The sequence below is a fragment of the Scylla paramamosain genome, chromosome 21, assembly GCF_035594125.1.
Source record: "Scylla paramamosain isolate STU-SP2022 chromosome 21, ASM3559412v1, whole genome shotgun sequence".
Classification (NCBI taxonomy): domain Eukaryota; kingdom Metazoa; phylum Arthropoda; class Malacostraca; order Decapoda; family Portunidae; genus Scylla; species Scylla paramamosain.
In genome coordinates, this window is record NC_087171.1 from 13650630 (window position 1) to 13678004 (window position 27375).

Genomic DNA, 27375 nt, shown 5'->3' on the forward strand with positions numbered 1-27375 from the left:
TTTTCCAAACTTTACTGGATTTATATGATGCACTGGTTAGTTCCTTTGGCTCACAACTGAGAATTTTTTGGTTTTAAGTAGTAGGGCCAGGTGGAAACAATGTTTCCTTTCACTTATTAGTGTTTATTCACTTAGAAAAGAATAAGTACAGTTTTTCTTAAGGAGTTGCAACCTTGTTTTTTTGTTGGTAGAGGAGAGTTACCCATTGTGTTTATATGTATGTATGTCTATGTGGTCAAATATCTTGGTGTGTGTGTGATGTTTTAGCCAGTCATCATCATCATTGCTTGATACTCATGTTTTCTCTTAGAGCCTGGATATTTTGTTTTGAGCAAGATTTCTTCCCCTGAATGTCCTCTGATGGGGAGTAGATTTGATTTTGGATTGATCTTTCTCTAGAGACTGCTAACCTTTTTTCCCCAAGACTGATTGCATCACAATGCCATTACAGTGCATGAATGCCTCTTGGTGGTCAAAGAAGTTGCCACATCCCTGTCATACTTTAGCCAGTGGGTCCCTTCCTCTTGCTTTTCTGTAGAAATGTATTGTTTTCAACATTCAGTAGATTTTATCCTTTTATCTTGTGCAACTTAAATGAAATGTGGAACTTCACTATTTTGTATATATTTTTTACATACTTTTACCTATTATTTAAGAATGTAGCATACACTACCACTATTTTCTACACATCTTCCACCTCTCTGTTGTCTGTAAAATACTTCATCCTCTACCTTTATTCTTATACTCCCCATGCTCCTCTCCCCTCTCTCACATATCTTCCTTTTAAACCTACATTTTGTTATTTTGTATTATATTTAAACTTGGTAAATATGTATTGTTACTAATTTATAGTGTCAATGCATTTCTCACCATTTAGACACTACTATTCCTTTTTTAACCTGCATGCATTTACATTCCTTGTTACAGATAGAAAAGTAAAAAAAATTTATTGCAAACTCAATGCAAATCAAGATTGTGTAAATATTCAATTTGGGAATGCAGTTTCTTTGTTTGGTAAATCCTATTATATGCACGTGAATGAAAGATGCTAATAAAATGTGGATGGAGGGAAGATGATAAAAACATATATATATATCTGTAGTTTATTAGTTATCACACAACTAGTAAATGAAGAACTTACACCTACTTATGATTACATTAACCCTTTCTTTGGATGAGGAAGTTCACTTACCCTATATGCAAACCAATTCTAAAACAAAGCTGGGAACAACTCTGAGAAAGAATCCATATCAAAATCAATATTCTGTTCATCATCAGAGGCAAAATATGTTGGAGAGGAACTTGAATCATAACCAGATTCAGACTCAAACACAGACTGTGGGCTGGTGCTGGTGACTTGATCTTGAAGATAATCCAGTATTTGATCTTTCCTGAGTGGTGATACTACCAATGAATTTTCTTCCAAGACTTTTAAGCTTTCCTCACTCATAACAGTTGACTTAATCTCTTCAGATGCAACAGGACACTTTGTTTCATCAAATATGACAGAGTCCATTCCAAAGTCAAAGAAATCTTCAACAATGTCAGGTGTGGAGATCTCTTTTACTGTTTCAGACCCTGCATCTGCTACAGTTGACATATCTGTGACATTTTGAATAGGATTAGCCACTTCCTCTAATGCACTGGTGAGCTGTGTGATTAATTCTTCCTCAGCAGGTGTTAGTCTTTCATTTGAATCCTGTTCTGTGTGATGAACTCTACTACTGTAGTCATGGTCTACGTCCCAGCTGGGTTCCAGGACTGTTGTTGTGGTCCCCACCACTTGCCGCACATTGGACGCTTCTTTACTGGCAACGGATGTTCTCGATACTTGACTTCTGCCATTTCCTTTTCTTGTTGTTGATGCAGTGCAGAGTCCACCACCAGAGCCATGACTGCTTGTGTTACCCACTGGGAGCACAGTGTAGAGAGTGCCATGATCCTGATCACTGCCAATGTGCCGACTGCCCTCTGCTGGGGTGTGGATGCTGCAGATCCATCAGTCGGCACAGTGACAGGGACCATGACTCCCTCCACTCTGGGACCCTTAGGTTCCTTGCTGCTGGTCATGCTCTGGGCTGGTTTCTTTCTGGTCTCAACCTGTCCTGTACATGTACACTGGGCTAGTTTTTCTTGCAGAGCTACATTTTGTTCCATGAGCTCTGTATTTTTATTTGTAAGAATTGCAGCCAGGTTTGTCAACTCTGACACGTGTTCTGTCAAATCTGCCAACTGTGATTCCAGCTGATCCATCCGGAGCTTCTTTCTGTCTCGAGCAGTCTGTGCAGCAACTCTATTCTTCAGTTTTCTGTAGGGAAGAAAAAGAATTTTGAGCATACATATAATTATAAGTACATTCTAATAATTATAAGGTATAAAATACTTCTGTCTGATGGAGGTTACTGTCACTGCTTATATAATGAAACTTTTACATAGAAAATCTGGAGGTGGTTTGAGAAACCTAAAGTTCCCTGAATTGTGTATTGACACATTAGGATACACATGGAGTGTGGTTTCCATTGACCAGAAATCTGGGTATGTTATTTCATTTTTGAATTGTGTCCATCTCTCAGACACTATTTTTCTGGAAAACTACATTACATACCTCATTGTTATGAATGTCGTAAACATCACATTATATATATATATATATATATATATATATATATATATATATATATATATATATATATATATATATATATATATATATATATAATCACTAAGAGATTAACAATTTAATTCATTAGAATGAGGTGGGCATGCTCCATAAAACTACAGGAATAAGAAAGCTACAGCTCGCCTACAGTATATCAACACTACCATATGGCTGGCTCTCAACACCCTGGTCATTCCTCACAGCCACTTATATTTCCAACACATTTGGTAGTAAAGGCGTGCCCACAACCCTCACCAGATCATTCCTGCACCTTATCTTTTACAGTTATTTTTTTGCACTCACCCTTCACAACACTCGCAGCAGATGTTAAATATTCACACAGGCAGGACACCTAAATTACACTTAAAAACGTAGCAGCTTCATTCAGTATCTTACCTCCTCATTATCTTTTCTTCCTGCGTGAGATGATCAAGCCTCTGCCGTTTCCGTGGAGGCTTGTCCCCTGCCCTGTCTTCTGGCTCATCCTTCACCACCCGCAGGAAGTCCCCCAAGAGAGGTGACACAGGCCCAGGGGCGGGCACCACCTGGGGCTGGGCGGGCTTAAGGTGCCTCGGGAGGGTTATCACGATGGTCTTAGCCGCCATCCTACTCCTCACACCTTGTTGTTCACGTGTGATATTGTATTATTCCTGCGCCTGTTGGTGTAGGGGTGGCGGCGAGCTCCCTTACTTCTCCTGTCACATTCCTCTGTGCTGATGGTGTGGCTCGCGGTGATTGGTCCCAGTAACTTACCAGATGCAATTACTCGCTCATACAAGTGGTATATTATATAATACTTCAAGTGTTAAAAACACACACTGAATTTATCAACTAATTAAATCCAGTGTGTTTTTATGTCAAATAGAATTATGAGTAGTATAGTGTTAATATGGGGATTTTATTTTACATAAATATTGAGTAACTGGCAACTGCTTGTTGACGTCCAGATAGTGACGTCATGAGAATTTTACGTATAAGCGCAGTGTTGCATCATATTTGTTACTTTCTTTTCGGCATAACGGAACTACCAAATACATATGAAGGTTTCACTTTTATAACAGAGTAATCAAGGCAAAGTAAGCATAGTTTTTTTTTTAATGAAATATTGACTATTTTTCATTTTTTTTTTTTTTTTTTTTTTATCAAAGAAGTTTGACCTTCCTTGGTTCTGTGCAGCTGATGCAATGAAGTATTATAGGACCTCATCATGCATCATGTGACAGATCTGAGTAGATCCGTCTATGTAGGTCCTGCAGTAAGCTGGCTGATGCAATATGCTAGTATATTTCTGTGCAATGTTCGATGGTTTTGTGAGGCTGTTGCGAAACTTTTATTGATCTAGTTGAATATTCAGTGATACGTAGGGCTAGCGAGGTGTAGACATGTAGCTTTTTTTTTTTTTTTTTGTACTGTCGGTTTACATTTTTGTAGGCGCTGATAGGTGAAGGTATAGAAGGAAAAAAAATTGTGCTATTTCATACTGCGTACATATTTTCCTATGTCAACAGGATGATTTGCGAATATCTATTATATTCAGTATTTATTAAGTGCTATTGATAACTTATCAATCTCCATAAAATTATATGAATGGATAAGAACCTGCTACCAAGGTGAAAACAGGAAATAAACTGCAGGTCACCTTTCCCAAGGCAGGCAGCGTGAGAGAGGGAAGGTGAGGTAAACACTGAGCCTCGCCAGCCACAGGTGATTATCACGCTGCTTCCACTGTGTGCTTAGGCGTGACTGTCCTATGTCATAACCTGTTGTGGAATGGCATTAGGTTATTTATGACAAAAATGTATGATAAACTGAAGTTGTCGCCTTATAGTTTGTCTTGGAAATGAAAGTGTTTTGAAGTGTGTGACAAACTTCGCCTGGGTTCCATGGTGGCCTAATGGTGAAGCTCCTTTGTGGTGCTTACTCAGTGATAGTACGCAATGCCTAGGCTGAACTTGTGTGGTCGTGTCACCATATCTCCGTGTTAGTATGTGCACAGTTTCTTTAATGCACTATTGAGGAAGCTTGGTAAATTTTCACTCTTCCACCAGCCTGTATTTCGAACGGAACTATTCAATTTTATTATTTTCTTTCTGGTAGTTTTCAGCCTGTATTTTTTTAATACTTTCTTTTTCCGCAAACCATTAGTTTTTTTTTTATCCCATGCCTCAAACTAATGTTTTGCGACAAAAACGGAAAGCAGATTAATACAAAAATGACCGAATTCAACAAAAAAAAAAAAAAAAGTTTCGTACTCATTAAAAAGTACCACACCAGTAACACTTGCAATGTTCCCCCCTGAGAGGCCTGGCCGCTGCTTGCCTGTGACCACCAGCTGGCTGTCATGCATCATCACCTAACTCAACCTAATGAAACTAAAATAACCAAATTAACCTAACCTAAACAAACTAAACTAAAATAACCAAAACCAACCTAATGTAACCAAGCTAACCTGACCAAACCTGACTAAATTAATCTAATCAACCAAATTAACCTAGCCAAACTTAACCAAACCTAACTTTTAAGGCCAAGAAATGCATGTGAAGTCATTGCCTTATTCGTTGTAAAATCTGATGATGCTCTGAAAGTAATCAAAGTGACACCAAGTCATCCACTGCCAACAGACATCATTCTCAGACCAATTCAAATATCTCAAACTGAGCTGCTTCGCTCTCCTCTGGATGAAATAAAACACGATGATTGGCTAAATTAATTCTGTATTTTTTAATTGACCAGCAGGTGCATTCTCAAACAAAATAAATTACAATGACTAATTTTGCACTTGTCTAACAAGTGTGACATATGCATGCACGAACGAACTCACCTTCACTGGGAAAGATCAGTGCCCACCTATCCATCTCATGTATGGGTGTATCACTTTCAAGCGTTGTCAAGGGAGTGAATGAGCTTGCTTCCCTAAAAAATGGATAAATCTTTAAAAATTGCTGTCAGTATCATAGATAATTTGTGGTAGGTATATATGAGGTTCAAATTACTCGGAATGGAAAGTTCTATTTTTTGAGAAGGGTATGAAAAGCCATGTTGAGATTAATGAAAGAATAAAAGAATACCAGAAACTAAACTGGTATATGCCCAAGTGATGGATTTTTTTTTTTTTTTTTTTAACAAGTTAGAGTTTTACAATAGTACACTCCTTTCCTCTTGTCTATTCCAGGCTTCTGTATTTTTATGGGAGAAACTATACTTTTAAATGACATTTAAGTGTGTCCTTTTCTGGAATACCACTTATGTTCTCTTTAAAACATAGCCTCTGTTTTTCCCCCACTAATAATGGATCTTTTATATTTTCATTGCATTAATTTTTATGTGGTAATTTTGACACTCCACTCTGGTGTCTTTATTTCTGGTCAGTTTTTGTTTGGTCATTTGTCTTTTTCATTGACTCTTGTAATGATAAGATAGTTACTTCACAAGACCATCAATGTTTGTAACTGTTACTGTGTCTTGCAGGAATGGCTGAAGCAGGGACGAGCTTATCAGACTGGCAGACAGGACTGAACTGCCTCAGTCACAGAGCAAATCACATCCTAAATTCTGGCCAGTGGTCTGATTGCAGTTTTCTTGTTGGCAATGAAAATAATCAAAAGGTAAGATAGATCTGGTGTTCTTTGTGCCAATTAGGATTTTATTACAGTTACAGATGAAAAAACAGGTTTAATTTATCTACATTCATATATCAACTTGATTATGCAACATTAAATAGTATTAGAGTGTTGCCACAGGGGTCAGTATCAGAGCCATTATTGTTTTTAATATGTATCAGTGTCCTGGATTGTGGAATTAGTAATCATGTTTGTAAATTTGCGGATGACATGAAGATAGGTAGATTAATTAGGTCAGAATTGGATACAATACTATTTCCTTGCAGGCAGATTTGGATAGGATGAATGAATGGACAGACAGATGGCAAATGCAGTTTAATATCAACAAATTCAAAATACTTAGTGCAGGTAGAGGAAACCCACACAGTAGGTACACAATAAACAATGAAGCTCTGATAGGTTCAGGTCACTGTACTGCTCATTGACCTTGTCCATCAACATCTGGAATTGGCAGTGATTTATGGTGTGAGAGAGGATGGAGTTGATGACCTTAACCTTGACAGACATGACATCCACAAGGTTGGCAGACTTGGTGCATAGGTACTCTTACTGGATGATGCAATCCACCTTGGGGATGGGCCTCACCCAATCAATGAGAATAGGTTCTCTTCTGTTTTAGAGGGCTAGAAACTAAGTTTTGTGCTCAGGCATATGAGCTGGAGTAGCCTGCAGGATTTGGGCAAAAATTGAAGGAGTTTGGACAAGTGGCATTTACTGTGTAAGAAATACAAAGAGGAAATATCCAACAGATGCCTTCCTTTTATCCCTCAGTGAAGCTCAGCCTCTGCCGCATGCTGCAAAACTATGAGTAACTGAGTTTACCAATGAACATTATATTGTATAGCCGACTTGGCTGTAATTAGTGATAGACACTAAAATACTACATGGCAGCATGTGGTAGTGTGGTGGGAAGGATGGCTATCAGCTTATTGTTCCCTCCCTGCCCAATGTGCTATCACAAAATATTTTATGATATTGCTAATTACAACAGTACTGTCCTTATGTACTGTTTACTAGTAAATTATGTGTTTAGTAACACCATTTGTCTCATTGAAAGATACTGTAATGTTCCATGAGTTCTGTGAATCATGATTCAATTATTCAAAATTTGTTTTCTTGCTTAGTGCAAGAACTGAGAAGAATTTAAAAGCTGCTTGGGAGAGTGCAGTAAAGGTTTGTGTTGCTATGGAATTGATCATACAAGCCACACCATTCTCCTTTAAAGAAGCAAATTGCCCCATTAATTTAAATCACTCATTGGAGAATTACCTGAAGGAAGGTTGTGTCAGACAGGTAAAGATTTCCACCATGTATCAATGTACTACACCAGTTTGCTAAACAAAGTTATTGAAATTGAATCATGATTCAGTGAAAATGACCAAGCTGTGCTCTTTTCACTTGACCATGTCATTCTGATGCCTGATTCTGAAGACCGCACACACATCAGTCTGATACACTGCTAACTGCAGCCAGTATTGAGGGAACCCTCTACAAGAATTATCTTCACTGTGCCCTGCCAGTGTTCAACACGATGGCCAGCATTCTCGAAACCATTACTGTGATGACTTGTCCAGTAGAGTGCAATTTCAGTGCCTGGCCATACTGAATATTAAGTGACACTACACAAATTTGTCTGTTAATATGAATCTGATTATATAGTTAATATAACTGCTTCTAAGCAAGGAAGAAAACAACATTTCTTTAGGAAGTCATGACTTAGATGAGAGCACAGACTTGAGACTTACTTTTTATTTCAGTGTTTATGAATTCTTTGTATTTGTTTGCTGCTCAGTTTGCATTAATGAGTTTATTATCTGTATTTATGATTTCTTTATTTGTTCTAGGATTTGTTTACTTGTTCTAGCAATACTAATATCTCCAAAGACCAGAATAGCAAACCTTCCATAACCATCTAAAATTCCAAACCAAATTACTATAACAACAGTGAGGCAGTCAGTCTGCCACCTTTTCACTTACCTTTTTAATTTTCCCATATATTCCCAATAGAGCAGGCAGGTACAGTCAGGTATGTCTGGTAGGAGATTTTAATTTTAGGAATATCGACTGGAGTCTGATAGTGGGTAACAAGGAAGCAGAGGAATTTCTTAAGGTAATTCAGGATTATTTTTTAAAACAGGTAGTTGTAGAACCCACAAGGGGGAATAATATTCTAGATTTAATTCTAACTAACAGGGAGAAAGAAGTCATGCAGGTAGAGGTTGGAGGACAGCTAGGTAACAGTGACCATAGGGAAATTAGGTACAATTTAAAATGGGAAGAAACTTTTAGAAGCAAAAACACTAGTAAAATACCTGACTTTAGGAGAGCAGATATTGAGAAATTAAAAAGGTACCTCCAAGGAGTTGACTGGCAATGGATGCAGGGTGAGGTCAGGTCCTGGACAGAGTTGAGAGAGATAAGGCAAGATGAGAGATTTGAGGTGAGGTGTGAGGGTGTAGGACAAGAGGAGGGAAGATGTGTCAGGAAGGGGCCGAGGAGAGAGGGAGGGAGAGATAGGTGTGAGTATGTTGGAATGTCAGGTCATGCTGAAATGAGAGAGGTGAGGTTGAGGCTAGTAGAGGAGGGAGTGGAGAGGATGGCAGGGGCCGAAGTAAATGTAGATGAATTGTATAAATATTTCATAAAGTTCATACAGGTCAGTTAGCAAATATCCCATACAGGGCAATAAGATCACAGAAAAATTACCCTAAATGGATGACTGCTAGGTTAAACATTATATAGGGCAGAAGAGAAGTATATATAAGAGACTAAGGGCAGGTGAAGAAGTTTTAAGGTCACAATATAATGAATTAGAACAGTTAGGAAGTTAACGAGGAAAGCAAAGGGCAATTATGAATTAAAGGTAGCCAGCCAGGCGAAGACGGACCTCAGGTATACAGGACGAAGAATAAGGATACTATAGGTCCATTAAAGGCAGCAGATGGGGAGCTGGTTAGTTCTGGTGAGGAGATTAGTAAAATTCTGAATGAGTATTTTTTAACTGTCTTCACTCAGGAAAACATGCAGGATATGCCAGATAGTGAACAGATGTTTAGAGAAGATGAGAATGAGAAGCTGACAGATATTTCCATAACTAGGGAGATAGTGGAACAGGAGATAGATTGGCTAAAGAAGTTCAAGACACCAGGACTAGATGATATATATCCCAGAGTACTTAAGGAATGCAAAGAGGTTATTAGTGAGCCGTTAGTTTATGTCTTTAGGAAATCACTTGAGTCAGGTGAGGTACCAGTAATGTGGAGGCAGGCTATTGTAGTACCCATCTTTAAGAAAGGAGATAAAACTTTAGCATCTAACTATAGACCTGTCAGCTTAACTTCAGTTGTAGGTAAAATATTAGAGTCAATAATAGTGAGGAACATTAGGGAACATTTAGACAAATATAACTTGATAAATCAGTCACAGCATGGCTTCACAAAGGGGAAGTCTTGCCTGACAAACTTGTTAAGTTTTTACAGTAAAGTGTACGAGGCAATAGATAATGGTGATAGTTATGATATCTTATATCTGGACTTTAGTAAAGCATTTGACAAGGTACCCCATCAAAGGCTCCTGAGAAAGGTTAGGGCACACGGGATAGATGGGAAGGTGTTAGGCTGGATAGGGTCATGGCTTAGTGACAGGCGACAGAGTTGTAATAAACAGCTTGAAATCTGAGTGGTGTCATGTAATTAGTAGGGTGCCACAGGGATCAGTATTAGGGCCATTTTTATTTCTAATTTATATCAGTGACTTGGATAGTGGAATTAGTAGTGATGTTTGTAAATTTGCAGATGACACAAAGATAGGTAGATTAATTAGGTCAGAATCAGATGCCATCACCTTGCAGGCAGATTTAGATAGGATGAATGAATGGACGGACAGATGGCAAATGCAATTTAATATCAATAAATGCAAAGTGCTTAACATAGGTAGAGGAAACCCACACAGTAGGTACACATTAAACAACCAAACTCTGGTAGGTACAGGGTACGAGAAAGATTTAGGAGTTATAGTTAGCTCTGAACTCCGTCTAGGAAAACAATGCATAGAGGCCAGAAACAGGGCAAATAGGGTACAAGGATTCATTTTTAGGAGTGTTAAAAGTAGATGGCTGGAAGTAATATTAAAGTTATACTTGGTGCTGGTCAGACCTCATCTAGACTACGCTGTGCAGTTCTGGTCCCCACATTACAGGAAAGATATAGGTCTATTAGAATCAGTACAGAGGAGAATGACTAAAAGGATACAGGGGATGAGGAGTATTCCTTACAAGGCGAGATTGAAGTTGTTAAATTTACATTCTTTAGAGAGAAGTAGGTTAAGAGGGGACCTGATAGAAGTCTTTAAGTGGTATAAGGGTTACAACAAGGGAGATGTAAGCAAAATTCTTAGGATCAGCAACCAGGGTAGAACAAGAAATAACAGGTTCAAGCTTGAAAAATTTAGGTTTAGGAAGGAGATAGGAAAAAATTGGTTCTCAAATATAGTGGTAGATGAGTGGAACGGACTCAGTAATCATGTTGTTAGTGCTAGGACATTAGAGAGCTTTAAGAGAAGAATAGACAGGTTTATGGATGGGGATAATAGATGGAAATAGGTTGGTATATTTCATACAGGGACTGCCACGTGTAAGCCTGGTCGCTTCTTGCAGCTTCCCTTATTTCTTATGTTCAATTAACTATGCTGCCATACATGTCCTCCCTTTCTCTCCTTGCTCCACTCATGAATTTTGATAATTGTTGTTTTACTGATGGTGTAATCATATGGATGGCAGTATGATAAATTTTCAGGCAAATAAATTTTTCCAGGTCTCCCAGACTCAACCCCATATGCTGATGGTTTTGAGGGAATGGTTATAATTGTGAATGTGAATCTGTGTGTGTGGACATCTTGTTTCAGCTACCCTCTTTTAGGGGAGATGAAAGTCTTGTAAATATATACTAGATAGAGACATACCAACTTAACATTCTAAAATATATTGGGTATATAGTGTAATTTGAAATGGAAATACAGTGATTACTTTTTTTGTTTGGTTTAATTTTTTTGTTGTTTTGTTTTCAGACTATTCATGGGCACCGCCTCATTCTAGCTATGTCATCACCAGTGTTTGAAACAATGTTTTATGGAGGACTTCCAGAAAAAAGTGAAAAGCCAATAGAAATTCTGGATGTGCAGCCAGAAGCTTTTAGAGCATTACTTCAGTAAGTTCATTAAACCTTTCATAAAAAATTTAGGTTCTCCATCTGTAATGACAAAATCTACAAAACTTTAAAATCTATAAGTTTTAACTACTGATGCAATTTATAATTCATTTATATTACAGTATTAGTAGAAGAAAAATTTGTAGAGTAATATTGTAAAGAATTTTATAAGAATAATGCCATGAGAAAATGATGCGACATTATTATAAATACAGTATATAAAACATGTTCAATCAGTACATACTGAATTGAACTGAGGTTAATATCAGTGGTTAGTGGATCTAGTTTATTTTGTCTCCTAAGGGATGCCACAGATGTGGCCACTGTGGCATTGTATGAAAAGCTACATTGCAAACTGTGCGAGCTAACTAGTGGCTGTCACAAGTGGCTTCATGTGGAAAGGCTCTTTGTCTTGAATTGCAACTCAATAGTTAATCCTTCTTGAATTTGGTAATTGAAAATAGTTATCTCGAATGAATTTTTTTCTCTATATTTTTTTTTGTTTTAGGTACATCTACACTGATGAAATCAACCTGAAATCTTTTGATCAAGTCTGTGAGATATGCTATGCTGCAAAGAAGTACATGATTCCAGCCTTGGTAAAGCAGTGCACTGAGTTTATATGGGGAGACCTCTACCCTGGAAATGTATGTCGGGCTTATGAGTTTGCTCTGTTGTTTGAAGAACCAAGATTGATAGGGAAGTGTTTGCAGGTAAATATTTGTTTTATATGCTTTGTATTAACCTCTTCAATACTGAGTGTGCGACCCCAACCTCCCATCTCCCACTCTGAATTTTTTGTGTACTTCTCTCAATAGAGTGTAATTTGTATTTATCCTTTCACATTTATTTAGTCTTTTTTTTTATGTGATCAGATAGATTTCGGTTACAAGATGCATATTATATGAAATAAAACCATTAGTGTAAAGGAGTGTGACTTGTGGAGTGGCAGCAGTGGTGTTTCAGCATCATTACTCATTTTCCTCTTATTTTCCAGCAAATATTCTTCATCCAAGCCTTTTATAATTCATACCAACCATCTTTTAAATGTAATTGATCCACCAGAATTTTATTCAATTTTCTTTTCAGTTAGGGGGTTTGCATGGATTTATTATTACTGTTATTACCATAATATTCGTGTCTGTTTGTAAGATACCATAGAGAGAAGAGGGTTCTTAGTCTGTTTGTAAGACACCATACAGAGACGGGGGTTCTTAGTCCTTCTCTCCATCCCTTTTAGTCTTTTATGACATGAAAAGAATGCTGTAGCTGTGTTCTTACTGCCTGCCACAGAGCAAAAGTGTGTGTGTGTGTGTGTGTGTGTGTTGCTTTGCCCGAGTCACTCCATGTGGTATATAGATAGATATAATAGTTTATTTATTCATTTTATACAGTTTACTTGCTGGCTTAAGGAAACCAGTTATATAAAAAAAGAAGGCCCTTAAGATGACAGTCTTTATATAGCACAGTCAAAAGAGGATTATCCAAAATTTGAAAAGCATCTTGAAAGGTGAGGCGACATCCATGATTAAGAAATATTTCTTAAGCATCTTGAAAGGTGAGGCGACATCCATGATTAAGAAATATTTCTTAATCTTATTTCCTCAGATCATTGAGAAGAGAACTGATGAAGTGTTAAAGGACCCATCATTTGAGGAAATGGGTCTCTCTACTCTGAGAACAATACTTAAGCAAGAGACTCTTAATGGTGAGTAGTATAGATTTATGTATACATCCTTTATTGGTGTAGCTGTAATTGGAGAGACTGAATAACTCGTAAAATATGATGACGTGTGCTACACTTCATCTATTCCTAGCTTGTTATGTAGGGTGTTTTTAACAACACTGTCAAACTAATAAATCTATCATTGCAAAATAAATCAACTTCACTCTATAATGACATACATAAAAATGAGCTGTTGATGAGATATAAAATAGTCTACATAGTGGTAGTGCATCCATTGTGTAGTAAGCTGAACACCTGCAGCTCATCCCTCCCTTCCTGCTCCTGTCAACTTGCTCCACACACTGTTCAATAATGGCAGGCAATTATGATATTATTGGATGTTGTGTGCTATGAAATGAAACACTCTACACATTGAATAGCTCACATACATCAACTGAAACAATACAGATTAACATAACAGTTAGATGTCCAGACTGGACATCATCATGATATATATTACACACAAAATAAGCACATAGTTTTATTGATATGAATAATAACAGGGAGGAACAGTAATAATCACAGTGTCTGTCACTGACCAAGGATGGACTGCAGGTGTTCAGTTTGTTTCATGCTGGATTGACTACGGCTCTGTACACACTATTCTGTATCTCAGTGATAGGTAGCTAATTTATATGCATTTTTAATAGATAATGAAGATTTGTTTTAAAATGTGGATTTATTCTCAGAGTTTGGTGGTGGTGTTAAAAAATACCATGTATGTATATATCCCAAGCTGTTCTTGTAGGCTTGTTACTGATTAGATTGCCTCAGGCAACCAACCTCCTACGGTGCAGAATACTTGGTTTCCTCATCGTTCATAGGATACTGGAATAATAGATTAAAAACATACTTATTCCAGTATTACTTTTAGTTAATTTGTTTGATATGGACTATAAATAGGCACTGTTATGTTCATGTTGGATTTACAAAACTTCCTTTCATTCCAAGAATAATAATAAAAAAAAAAAAGCCACATAGTTCAGTAAAATAGTTGTTTTTAAAGAAAACAACTAAGATGTGCAAGGCCTGAGGCACAGTGGAGAGAAGTTGAAGGAATATGAAAGAGGAATAAATGAGTGGATGTTTTGGTAGGTAGGCAAGCGCTTGTTTAGAAGTGAGGGAGCAGGAAAGGTAAGCAAGTGCTTGTTCAGAAGTGAGGGAACAGGAAAGGTAGGCAAGTGCTTGTTCAGAAGTGAGGGAGCAGGAAAGGTAGGCAAGTGCTTGTTCAGAAGTGAGGGAGCAGGAAAGGTAGGCAAGTGCTTGTTCAGAAGTGAGGAAGCAGGAAAGGTAGGCAAGTGCTTGTTCAGAAGTGAGGGAGCAGGAAAGGTAGGCAAGTGCTTGTTCAGAAGTGAGGAAGCAGACTTGTAAGTTGGGAGAAGATTGAAGAGTGTAAATTGTACTTTTGCTGTACTGAATTCACTGATAAATAATGATTTGCCCCTTTTCCATGCAGTATCAGAGTTAGTGCTTTGGGATGCCCTGCTAAACTGGGCTGTTCAAGAATGTGGGCGGCAGTCTCTTGAAGTTAATCCTGAGAATCAGCGGAAGGTGCTTGGTGAATGTTTTGGTATGGTGAGGTAAGCAACAGTGTTTTTGTTATCCTGTTCTGTATATTCTTTATTCTTTTTGTGACATTTTTTGTTCACCCAAGAAAATTATGAGGGACTTCATTTATGCAAGGTGGTCTGCAGGTTTAGGTAGATACTTGATATGATAGTGAGTCATCCTAAGGAGATAGAGAAATTCAGGTTTAAATGTGTGTATTAAGCTTGCATTCGTATCTTCACAGAAAATATCTTTCCTCTCTGTCCATCTCACCATGTTTACCTACACTGTTTCCAGTTAAGTTTTTTTACCATTCTCTCTCTTCATATAAACAGGTGGCACATGCCTTACCTCCACACTTTTACTCTTTTTCTGTTCATATCTTGAATGTAAACTGAAGTAAGATGTAAAACAGAATACTTACTTGTTTCAAGTTTAATTGATTAGCTACAAAATATGCAAGAAGCATCTTGTCCACATGTGTAAATGCTCTCTGCCTAGATGAAAAATATCTCAGGTTTTCTTCTTTCCTATAATTAAACAAAAAATATTGGTGTGAAGGAAGTCTACAATAGCAGCAAACAGCTATAGATGTCTAATAGCAGATAGCCGTTTGACTTTCATTGCCTTAAATTATGATGTTTAGTAACTGGTCAGAGTGTTATGATATCATAACAGTCACCAGTGGGCAGACCAAGGCTGCAATCTCCCTTTTTTTTTTTTTATGTAGAAAGGACACTGGCCAAGGGCAACAAAAATCCAATGAGAAAAAAAGCCCACTGAGATGCCAGTCCCAGAAAAGGGTCCAAAGCGGTTGTCAAAAACTGAAGGATAAGTGTCTTGAAACCTCCCTCTTGAAGGAGTTCAAGTCATAGGAAGGTGGAAATACAGAAGCAGGCAGAGTTTACCAGAGAAAGGGATTGAGAACTCTTGCATTAGAGAGGTGGACAGAACAGGGGTGAGAGAAAGAAGAAAGTCTTCTGCGACAAGGCCGCCAGAGATGGGAGGGCATGCAGTTAACAAGATCAGAAGAGCAGTTAGCATGAAAATAGTGGTAGAAGACAGCTCGAGATGCAACATTGCGGCAATGAGAGAGAGGCTGAAGACAGTCAGTTAGAAGAGAGGAGTTGATGAGACGAAAAGCTTTTGATTCCACCCTGTCTAGAAGAGCAGTATGAATGGAAATGTGAAGCATACTCCATACATGGACAGATAAAGCGCTTGTACAGAGTTAGCAGCTGTGGGGGGGGGGTGAGAAAAACTGGTGGAGACGTCTCAGAACGCCTAACTTCATAGAAGCTGTTTTAGCTAGAGATGAGATGTGAAGTTTCCAGTTCAGTTTGCAAGTAGGAAAGGACAGACTGAGGATGTTCAGTGTAGAAGAGGGGGGACAGTTGAGAATCATTGAAGAAGAGGGGATAGTTGTCTGGAAGGTTGTGTTGAGTTGATAGTTGGAGGAATTGAGTTTTTGAGGTATTGAACAATACCAAGTTTGCTCTGCCCCAATCAGAAATTTTAGAAAGATCAGAAATCAGGCATTCTGTGGCTTCTCAGTGTAAATGTTTACTTCCAGAAGGGTTGGATGTCTATGAAAAGACGTGGAAAAGTGTAGGGTGGTTTCATCAGTGTAGGAGTGGATAGGACAAGAAGTTTGGTTTAGAAGGTCATTGATGAAGAGAGTGGGTGACAGCACAGAAACCTGAGGAACACCACTGTTAATAGTTTTAGAAGAACAGTGACCGTCTACCACAGCAGCAATAGAATGGTCAGAAAGGAAACTTGAGATGAAGTTAGAGAGAGAAGGATGGAAGCCATAGGAGAGTAATTTGGAAATCAAAGCTTTGTGCCAGATTCAATCAAAAGCTTTTCATATATCCAAGGCAACAGCAAAGGTTTCACCATAATCTCTAAAAGAGGATGACCAAGACTCAGTAAGGAAAGCCAGAAGATCACCAGTAGTTTGGAAATCAAAGCTTTGTGCCAGACTCTATCAAAAGCTTTTCATATGTCCAAGGCAACAGCAAAAGTTTCACCAAAATCTCTAAAAGAGGATGACCAAGACTCAGTAAGGAAAGTCAGAAGATCACCAGTAGAGCGGCCTTGACAGAACCCATACTGGCGATCAGATAGAAGGTTGTGAAGTGATAGATGTTTAAGAATTTTCCTGTTGAGGATAGATTCAAAAACTTTATATAGGCAGGAAATTAAAGCAATAGGACAGTAGTTTGAGGGATTAGAATGGTCACCCTTTTTAGGAACAGGCTAAATGTAGGCAAACTTCCAGTAAGACAGAGCTGAGAGTGATTAGGCAAGGTGCAAGCACAGAGGCACAGTTTCAGAGAACAATAGGAGGTACCCCATCAGATCCATAAGCCTTCTGAGGGTTTAGGCCAGTGAGGGCATGGAAAACATCATTGCGAAGAATTCTAATAGGTACCATGAAGTAGTCAGAGGGTGAAGGAGAGGGAGGAGAGTTTGTGTTGTATTTGTGTTTGCCATATATTTTTTTCTCCCACTATAGTATGTTTTTGTATTGCATAAAACTGATTTGTTGTATTCATGCTTCTTTAAAAAATAGAGAAATTATCATTATTTACTTTACTGTGGAATAAAATTATTTTTTTACTCTACTTGCTTGAGTTTTGCTTTCTTTAAATAAAGTACCAGATGTTAATAAAGATAGAATTAATTCTATGAAAACAATACAAATCAGTTTTATTTGGTATGAACATATATACTGTATTATTGTGGGAGGGGAAGGAATTGCAGATATATATGCAAGGCACAGCAGGGTTGCACATTACAGGCTTGCTGCATCAAAAGACATGACAACTCAGAAACCAGTCAGTGAACAGCAGGAATAGCAAAAACAAGTGAATTGCCTAAATCTTTTCATAAACACAGCTATCAGATCTCTTTCAGTGTTTGCTGCTAGTGTACATTTCCTGCAAACCACAGAGAAAGGAAGAAACTGAAGAAGAACTTTTCCCAAAGGGGAACATTTGCACACACTGCATGACAGGGCCTCTGCTGCCCAACACATCTGACCTTCAACATGATCAGCAAAGAACTACAGGGAAGCCCATGCAGGGTGGTCTTTGCTCCCTGTATGTATCTCCATCCCTTTTCCATCATTACGGTCTTCTGACCAAGCAATGGCACACATGGCACACTTCCTATTATGGTTTTAAGTTGCACTGGGAAGTGACTCCCTCTGTTCCAGCTAATTTCACCACACCACTTGATTGTGTCGATGTAAGGTTGTATGTACAAGTATATCAGTTAAACTTGCCAAATATATGTGATTTTGATTATTCAGTAAGTTCCACAATTCAAAATGCTGTACTCCACATGGTCTTTAATAAGGTTTACTAAGAAAAATAGAATTTTTTTTAGAGTCAATAAGAGCCATTCAAAACTGGCAATGGATGCAAGTCATGTAAGCAACTTAAAACAATGTTAAATTTCTCATGTGAATGAGCTGTGAAATCTTGGATATGTTGCTTGGTTTCCATTACAGATTTGTAATAAATTGTACAGTTTCTTAGCAAAACTTTATCATTTGGCAAGTGAAATAGTGTGTTTTCAATCAAGGAACACATCTCAACCACATACATCTGGTATATCTCGTTGATGTACTTGCTTATGTATTGAACAGCCAAATAGATTAAAGGTGTAGCCTAGGCAGCAAAGAGAGAATGGTTTCTTAGTGAAAATTTTCCTTCATTATTAGAATTCACTATAGCAGCAGCAAAAATCAATGAAGGTGTCATTCCTATAGTCTGACCATTTTATCCTGAGCATTTTGGCATTGTCCTTTCCGGGGATTTCCCGGCCTGCAGTACTGCCACAGTTGTACCAAGACACACCTCATGTCAGGACTTACTGATACAAGAGAGACTGATGAGAGAACTTCCATCTGCCTTATGGCAACAACAGCCACTCCTCTCTCAATTGCCAGGACCTGGGAAGATGCGTGTGCCTCCTTGGACTGGTGAAGGCAATGGTGGCAATCTGGGAAGCCCAGACCTCTCAGATATGCGGCAACAGTAGCAAACCCCACAGCTACTACAGCTACCACCACTACCACAGCAGTATCAGCCACTGACACTGATGTTGCTGCCACCACCAACAACAGGAACAGCAGTAGCAGCAACAACAATAGCAGTAACAACAGCAGCAGTAACAATAACAACAACAGGAGCAACAGCAACAAGAGGAGGAAGAAACTAGGTCAGCAGAGGTCAGGACCTCACTCCGCCACACCAGGTGCGTGACCCAAGCCTCCTGCACCCCTGCCCCACTCACATTCTCTCAGGTCCCATAGGGACATCAGGGTGGAGACAGACCGTGCTGCAACTACTGCTCCACCTCAGACACACACACAAGGTGTGCTACAGCCGTACTGCTGACCTTCAGCAGGAAATGATTCTCAGGAGGGTCTTGACAAAAGGATGGGGAAAAGAGCAAAATCCTCACCCTCAGCTGCCCTTTTGGGACACCCCCCCTCACCACCCCTGTCCACCATCATGGCAAGCACAGTTGCTTGTGGCAACACCACAATTGGAACCCACTCATGTGGCAGGGAAGGCAAGTAACATGCCTCCCCCTGCCAAGGTAGCCCAAGGTCAACCCAGCCCCAGGGGACAACAAAAGATCAGCCACCTCAACCACCACCTTACTGTCGTGTCGGCCAACGTGAGGGGTCTCCGCACCAGCCTTGGTGACCTCAGCCACAACCTTGTCTTCTGTCTTCAAACACCATGCAGACATTGTTGCCATCATGGAAACCTGACTCAGTGGTTAGATGGAGCTGATGTTTGGCAACATCCTGGGCTACACAAAGTGGGTGAGGAAGGACTGTGGGCATAGAGTGGGTGGAGGTATGGCTGCCTGCTTTAAACATGGCCTCCAAAGTTAAGAAACTGACATTGTACTGCCTGAAGGAACAAAGGCACTGTTCTTCAGGGTGATGCTAAATGACAGCACACGACTTCTCTCATGTGTCATGTACTGCCCCCCAGGCAAGGACATTTAGTGCTGGATTTCCTGATGGAGGAACTGGACACTGCTACAGTAGCACAAGTTTCCCATGTCATGATTCTGGGGGATCTGAGCTTCCACCTGAAGCAGAATGCCTTCAACACCCTCCTGATGGTGTAGGGTCTGGCAAATCACATGCCCTCTCCTACACATGAGAGGGGAGGGTCACTGGATCCTGTGCAGACGGATCTCCCCGACTCCAGCATCCTTTGCCATCAGCTGGGGACGGTGGGCACCTCTGATCACCACACAGTGCTGAACACATCAAACTGGACAGGGTAAGGGAGGTCACTGCCCTGTGCACTATCTGGCTGTGGGAACAGGCTGACTGGGCATCCCTGAAACATGCCATTGTTCACATGGATTGGGACACCCTACTGATGGGTAATGTGGAGGAAAAGGCTCATGTCCTCACTGCCAAGCTCCTTGGCCTTCAGCAGCTGCATATCTCCAACAGGAGGTATCTCACCAGGCCTGGTGATCCTGCTTGGTTCGGTTACATATGCCAAGTGATTGCTGAAGCCAAACATGCAGCCTGGTTGAGGTACAAGTGAAAAGTGTTGTCCATCACATCACAACTGGGCCCAACATCATGCACTGTGTAGGCAGGTGACAGCTACCTACAGGTGGGTGAAGTGGCAGCAGTGAGAGGACTTGAGGCAAAAGCTCTGTGGCTCAGGAGTTAGCCACAAGACCTGGTGGAGGCCTGTCAAGGAGCAACAAGGAACGGGTAATCATGATGCTGTTCCTCCACTAACTAGGCTGGACGGAACAACAGCCACCAGCTGTGAGGACAAGGTTTCTCTACTTGCTGATTTTTTCAGCAAGATGTCAGTCACTGATCTGGATAGATGTCCACCTTACCTCTCTCAGGAAACAGATCACACCATCAATGCTGTTCAAGTGACACTTGTACAGGTGGAACAGCTGATGAGGGAAGTGGAGGAGAACAAAGCCACAGGCCTAGATGATGTCAGCCTGTGGCTTCTCAAACACTGTGCCAGTGAGCTGTCAGGTCCTCTCACCAACATCTTCAGGTCCTGCCCGAGGAAGCACATGTGGTCCTCTATATGGAAGAGGCGCAGCTGGTACCAGCCCACAAGAACAACTCATAGTCTGAGCCCAGCATCTACAGACCCATCTCACTGCTCTTCATGGTGGACAAGTTGCTGGAGCAGGTGGTAACCTGCTCACCTGAGTGAGCACCGCCTCCTCTTAGGTAGGGGATTCGGCTTCCAGCCTGGCCGCTCAACAGTGGACCTCCTCACCCTCCTCTCCTAAGGATGGCAGGATGCCCTGGATGAAGACATGAATACTTTTGTGGTGGCCCTAGACATTGCTGTGGGCTTTGATAGGGTCCGGCACACAGGGCTTGTGAAAAAGCTTTACATCAAGGGTATCCAGAGCAACCTCTTTGCACTGCTCGAGGATTACCCTCAGGGGAGAAACCTCGGGGTAGTCATCAAGGGGCAGGCATCCCAGCCATCATCTATACAGTCCTCAGTTCCACAAGGTTCAGTGTTAGGCCCAATCTTGTGGAACATGTACATTGATGACCTCCTGTGGCCAGTACTGACTCTACTTGCATACACTGATGACTGCAGTCTCTCACTTCTATTGCTACTCTGTTAGTCAGTGAGCTGTCAGAGAGCTGAACAGGCAGCTCAGGCTAGTGGCAGAGTGGGGAGTCAGCTTTGCTCCAGAGAAGACACAGGTCATGGTAATCGCACAGTCTCCAGTTGCCTCCCCAGCTGTCTCGGGACATCTGTGTTTTGGAGGCCAGACTCTTCCCCTACGGGGACATGTCAAGGTGCTGGGAGTAACAGTGAACTGTGGCCTGTGCTTCAACTGCCATGTTGCTGTTCCTCACCAGGCCTCCCTGCATGTCTCTGCCCTGCATCAGATGGTGGGAAACCTCAACTCCTGGGGCATCCTTACATTGTACAAAACTTAGATACAACCTAGTATGGAGTACAGTGCCTTGTCCTGGATGTTGTGTGCTGCCACACACTTGCAGAGACTGGATGCCATGCAGTGGAATACCCTGTGGTTGGTGGGAAGAGATGGACAGCAGGAGCAGCAGACCGGAGTCACACTGCTGGAGCAGTGGTGGGAGGTGTCAACACTGGTGGTCCAGCACAAGGCCCAGGTGTTTGAGGTACCTCATCTCAGCTTACTGAGACTTCCACCACAAACTGTCCAGAAGGAGTCCAGGATCACCACCCTTCAGTGACATGGTGGTGCAGGTGCCTCAGTTGCACTTGAGGTAGCACTAGTGGTCTTAAACAGCCAGAACCTCCAGACTGTGGAACATGTTCACAGCAACCATGAGTGATACACAGACAGTGAATTTTCAGCAAGTGAAAGTGGCTGCCCACAGGTGGCAAAAAACACAAGCTCCCATACTAATACTATGTTAATGATTTGTGTATATAGTAGGATAAATGTATTTTTTGTATATATTTTCTTGTTTTATATTTAAGTGTAGGCTTTTTAAATATCATTAAAGTGTTGTTTTAAGTCTGCTCTAAGTTTAAATATGTATACAGTAAAATCCCTCTCATCCGGCATTCGAGTATCCAGCAGCTTCAAGTATCTGGCACATTTTTCCCCGAGCTTTAAAATCAATAAAAAATCAATGTGTACTCATAAAATCGATTAAATTATGATTAATTATGAGGACGGCACAATCCCCGAGTTCCAAAAACAGTTTAATGTTAAGGATGTGATATTCATGGCTTCACTTGCTTGGCTAGATGTTAAAAGACAAACATTGATGCGATGTTGGCGCAAATTGTACCCTTTGATGATGTGTGATGATGAGGATGATGAGGAGATTGAAAGGTTTGTAGGTGGCACGAAAAATTCGGTGGTGGTGAGGTGGCAGCGCAGGTGGTGACGTGCGGCATGGCGATCAGCTGATCTTTGTTATGGTAAGATGCATTAGTGTAGGGTGGTGATTGTGGACATAATTTCACTTCTGTTCAAGTATCCGGCATGCTTCAAGTATCCGGCATGTCAGCGGTCCTGTTGATGCCGGATAAGAGGGATTTTACTGTATGTATATATATATATATATATATAGAGAGAGAGAGAGAGAGAGAGAGAGAGAGAGAGAGAGAGTGGGGAGCAAGGTTATCAGTGACAGCCTAATTCGATAATTTGCCCAGTACAAGGTTTGGTAGTGCTGCAGGCCAGGAACTCCCCAAAAAGTACAACACCTAAATGCTCAGGATAAAATGGTCAGACTATAGTGAAATCCAGAATTGCAATGATATTTTTCTTTTTTCTCTCTAGCACACTGATTATGCCCTCAGCTATTTGTATTTTCTAATTATTCCTTCAGCTATTGCATTTTCAACACTAAACATTCAGATCCCTGCCAGTACTACAATTTTATATAGAATGCCAAGATCTCACCTATTGGTGAAATGTAAACTGGAAGAACAGATGGATGCCAAATAGGTTGCTGTGACATGACTTGAAAGGTGCCATCTCCAATAGGGTCTTCATTTAATCTTGGTTCTGATTCACAGTTGCTGGTGATGGGAGTTTGCACATGAAAAAAAAACCCTCAAGTTGATCCAGTTCAATTGATCTTTTTACATTACAGAATAGGGCATTTGAAGGATTGAAAATGCTTTTTTGTATGAATCTGTTGAGCATGAGCTGCAATTGGTTGTAATTGGTCTTGGCTGTAACAACCTTTTAAATGATGTCACACCTGCTGGGGCAATCCCCCCATTACTATATAGCTGCCTTGACACTGGATGTGTCATTATTAGTAAAAACTCCCCAACAGATTCAGGGAGAATAGCATTTTCAATTCTCCAGTTCCCTATTTGCTAGAATTTGTTGGGCATACAGTTGATGAACACCAATCTTGTATTGTGGCAGCACATACTACTTAGGTAGTGTTTTACTTAAAGCCTCTCAACAAGCATAAAAAAATTAACTGGGACAGATTTCCTTAACTGGCATCTCAAGTGCATCTCTCCTCCTCACTCATGCCCATAGTAACATTATTTATTTATTATTTTATTATTATTATTGTTTTTATTTTTACCATAGGCATAAATTTGATAACTTCTAAAAATAGTAATAACAAAATCAAAACCGTATTTGTTTACTTGTTTGTTCCCCACGTTATTGCATAAAAGATTTTAACCACTGTAATCACTAATTCTACATGGAGACAACTTTAAAAATACTGACATTGCAGTTAGAATAACATTACCTTATGATGCAAATAAAAAGCTCACCAATTAAATCAGCTGACCTCTGGCACTCTTCAACTGTGCACTGCCAAACCTTTTAAGTTGCTGGATGGTCAACTCAGGAAAGTTTACAACTGCTTTAGTAGCTGACTCACTCTCTCTGGAGCTGAAGGATACATCTATAGATGGCAGCCTGTTTGGTGGAAATCCTGATGGATGGAAGATAGCATTAGTAGTAGAATGCAAGAGGTGATTTATGGCTGGATGATCTCTAAAGCATTTTACAGTGGGGAATGATGTGATGCTCTATCAGTGATAATTCTTACTTGTTATGAAGTAAAAAAAGAGAAAAAGTTAAAAATTGCTTGAGGTAACTGGGTATGCTGAATGCAATGAACACTGACTCTGCAGATCATATTTTTGGAATTATTAATATTGGGTCTATTATAGTAATTCATCTAATAAAATTTAACTACAGTATTGCCCTTAAGAACAAAAACTTCTAACAAATTAGGCAGAAAGAATACATCTTTAGAGATAGGAATTTGTGTTCAGTAGTAGATGTACTAAGTTGCTTTGCATAGGTATTGGTACTAACTGCCTCCACTTTCTTATTATTCTTACAGGTTTTTGACTCTGAAGCCATCTGAATTTGCCAATGGACCAGCAATGTCTGGACTTCTTACTAAAGAAGAGAGCTATTCTTTGCTCATGAATATATCTTCCCCAGGAGTAGCACCTCTTCCATCAACTATTTGTAAAACTTGCAAAAGCAGACAAAAGGTTCTGACACCTCCTCGAAACGTCGAGTCAAATTATATGGAAAGACCAAAAGTTCGTCAATGGTGTGAGTGTGCTGGAGAAATGGCAGATGTCTTACTGAATGAACAGTTAGTGGATTGTTCTTTATCATTTTCTGTGAGCAGTAACATTTACATCCATGGTATGCATGTGCCAACTCAAATTCTCTCTGAAAATGTACAGGAGCATCTGACATTTCCTGTGGATTATTCAGAATTAATATACGCCTTTCTTCAAGACTCCGATGGCTGTAGGCTCACATACACACACTTTACTGCACGTGTGCCTTGGAATAGTTCTGTTGAAGTAATTTTCAATAGGCCAGTTATGATTACACCTAATAAAACATATAAAATTGTAGTGGTGTTAAACAAAGTAGGAAGATATCCTCTCTTTCACATCTCACCTCAAGTTAATCTGGACTCGGTAACATTTACTTTTGGCAGAGGGAGAATGCGTGATGGTCTAGGACTTATAAGAGCTATAATTTTTGGTTATCCTTCTTAGATCACACTGTTTCTTTTAGAATATATCTGCTTCTAATGTTTTATGTTCTCTTTTAGTTGAAATGAGGAGGGAAACAGATATACAACTATTACATTATAGTGGGGTGTGGTTGAGAGAGAGAGAGAGAGAGAGAGAGAGAGAGAGAGAAAATTTACACATTTAATATTTGCACATTCATTTTGTCAGCTTTTTCTAATCACGAAAAATGCAGAATTAACTATTAATAAAAGATCTTGGCTTTTGTTGTTGTACATGTAGTTTGTCTAAAATACATTGGAAATATTTGATTATTGGCAGATTTATAGATACAGCAACACATTATTATTTTGTACATAAAAAATACTACCATTTAAAAGCAGTTCACCATTTAATTTATACGTGGGGAGAGAGAGAGAGAGAGAGAGAGAGAGAGAGAGAGAGAGAGAGAGAGAGACCTATGTAGATGCTGATTTATAAACTTGAATTATAGTGACAAGTAAACAGACATTTAAGTAGGGATTCTGTACATACTGCTGTAAAAGTTATGTAAAACCAAATACTTGAAGTAAGAATCTCAGACTGATGTAATTTTGATTTATTACTTGCCTTAATAAAATCCATTTTTCTATGTTATACTATGTTTGGATTATTATTAACTACCTTGGGAAGTATTGGCCAAATGACACGTGCTAAGGTTTAGGTTTCAGGAAAGAATAATATATTAGGTGACCTCTGTTTCTTATAACTTCTGAAGGGTTTTTTAATACCTATAATTTATTTATGAATATTTCACTTTACCTTGAAATACTAATTAGAAAACAATGAACATTTGAGAGTGGGAGGGACAGGATGATTTTTGAGTTTAGCAGAAAACACTGAATTTTTATCCTGCTGTACAGATGTTTAATTTCTGCATTTTTCTTAAAGCCAGTGACGAAGTTTCAAATCATAAAACTACTTACATGGTGCAATTCTGTATTGAATAGAACTTATGAAAAAAAAAAAAAAATGGAAGTTAAAGAACAAAAAAACGTCAAATATAACCCTTCCACAAAATCATGTATCCATACAAAATCTGCATTAACTGAAGATTGTACTGACACAGTCACATCCTACATGAAAACTGAGGACAGCGTTGATAATATATATATATATATATATATATATATATATATATATATATATATATATATATATATATATATATATATATATATATATATATTTATTTATTTATTTATTTATTTATTTACTTATTGGTAGACCTGTTTTCCAACTACCTGCACGAATTGAGGTCAGTAACATTCTATGTGGCGTTTTAAATGCATATTATGTAAAATTTGCGATTGTGTTAACAACTTATGTATTAAATAGTAGTTCAGCTCTCTATCAGTGAGATCCACTGAGGACCAACTTACGTAATGTCTACTTACGTTTCTGCTCAGGGAGATACAGAGAACCAACAACGGCTAATATGTAACAAGATTTCCTATGCATAACATCAAGGTGACAATATCTTTGAGGTGGGCTTACGCAGTAAGTTATCACTTGAATCACAAAATGTCGTATGTTATGCCATATCGGTGTGCCTCATTATAATTTCAAGTTCAGTTTCACGCGTTACAAGTGTTTATTTGCTTCACAATGCCACCGTGAGGTTTACAATGCATGTGCAAAAAAAAACCCAGTTGATTTGATTTCGTACCGTTTAAATTTGTGCACACGACAAATCTCAAGTTGTCTCCTTTGAGACACGCAAATACATGATGGGCATAAGAAAATACATAGGGAATAAGAAACCCTAAATCTTATAATTATTACAAAAGGATTAAAATTAACTGTACTCGGAAATTTATGAGTAAGATACCATTTAGCTGTTAAGATATAAGTAGAGTTTGAAGAAAACTCCAAGCTCCAGCTTTATCATCTCAGCGTCCAGGTATATTTGGCTTATACTCGCATTACTCTCTACAGCAAATAGGACACTATATAATTAATAAATGGCCGTACGCGCGATGCACACAACCTCCACGGCACCGGTTAACCACATCTTTCCTTATTAACAATCCTG

The 27375-nt window shown here is 39.3% G+C and overlaps 3 protein-coding genes across 4 annotated transcripts in view; 1 reads left to right on the forward strand and 2 right to left on the reverse strand.

Annotated features, from left to right (window-relative positions):
* Positions 1 to 1089: 1089 nt before the first annotated feature.
* LOC135111056 (uncharacterized) lies at positions 1090 to 3388 on the reverse strand. Its single transcript, XM_064023967.1, is given in 3 exon segments — positions 1090 to 1975; positions 1978 to 2308; positions 3056 to 3388. Coding segments are annotated over 3 exon segments (1305 nt in total). The 5' UTR covers positions 3265 to 3388; the 3' UTR covers positions 1090 to 1210.
* A 650-nt stretch (positions 3389 to 4038) lies between these two features.
* On the forward strand, positions 4039 to 25942 carry LOC135111055 (BTB/POZ domain-containing protein 6-like). Of its 2 annotated transcripts, none has more exons than XM_064023965.1 (7): positions 4039 to 4363; positions 6128 to 6264; positions 11344 to 11483; positions 11992 to 12196; positions 13092 to 13191; positions 14666 to 14789; positions 24644 to 25942. In XM_064023965.1, the coding sequence occupies exons 2-7, from the start codon at positions 6130 to 6132 to the stop codon at positions 25323 to 25325; spliced, it is 1386 nt and encodes a 461-aa protein (XP_063880035.1). In that variant the 5' UTR covers positions 4039 to 4363; positions 6128 to 6129; the 3' UTR covers positions 25326 to 25942. The 2 variants fall into 2 exon arrangements, with proteins under 2 accessions (XP_063880035.1, XP_063880036.1); XM_064023966.1 differs by lacking the exon at positions 4039 to 4363 and adding an exon at positions 4486 to 4639.
* Positions 13678 to 27375, reverse strand: part of LOC135111059 (little elongation complex subunit 2-like) — a 91459-nt gene continuing 77761 nt past the window's right edge. The window contains 3 exon segments of the mRNA XM_064023972.1: positions 13678 to 14037; positions 23221 to 23339; positions 24063 to 24226. The gene's annotated coding sequence lies outside the window, so the exon portion shown is untranslated.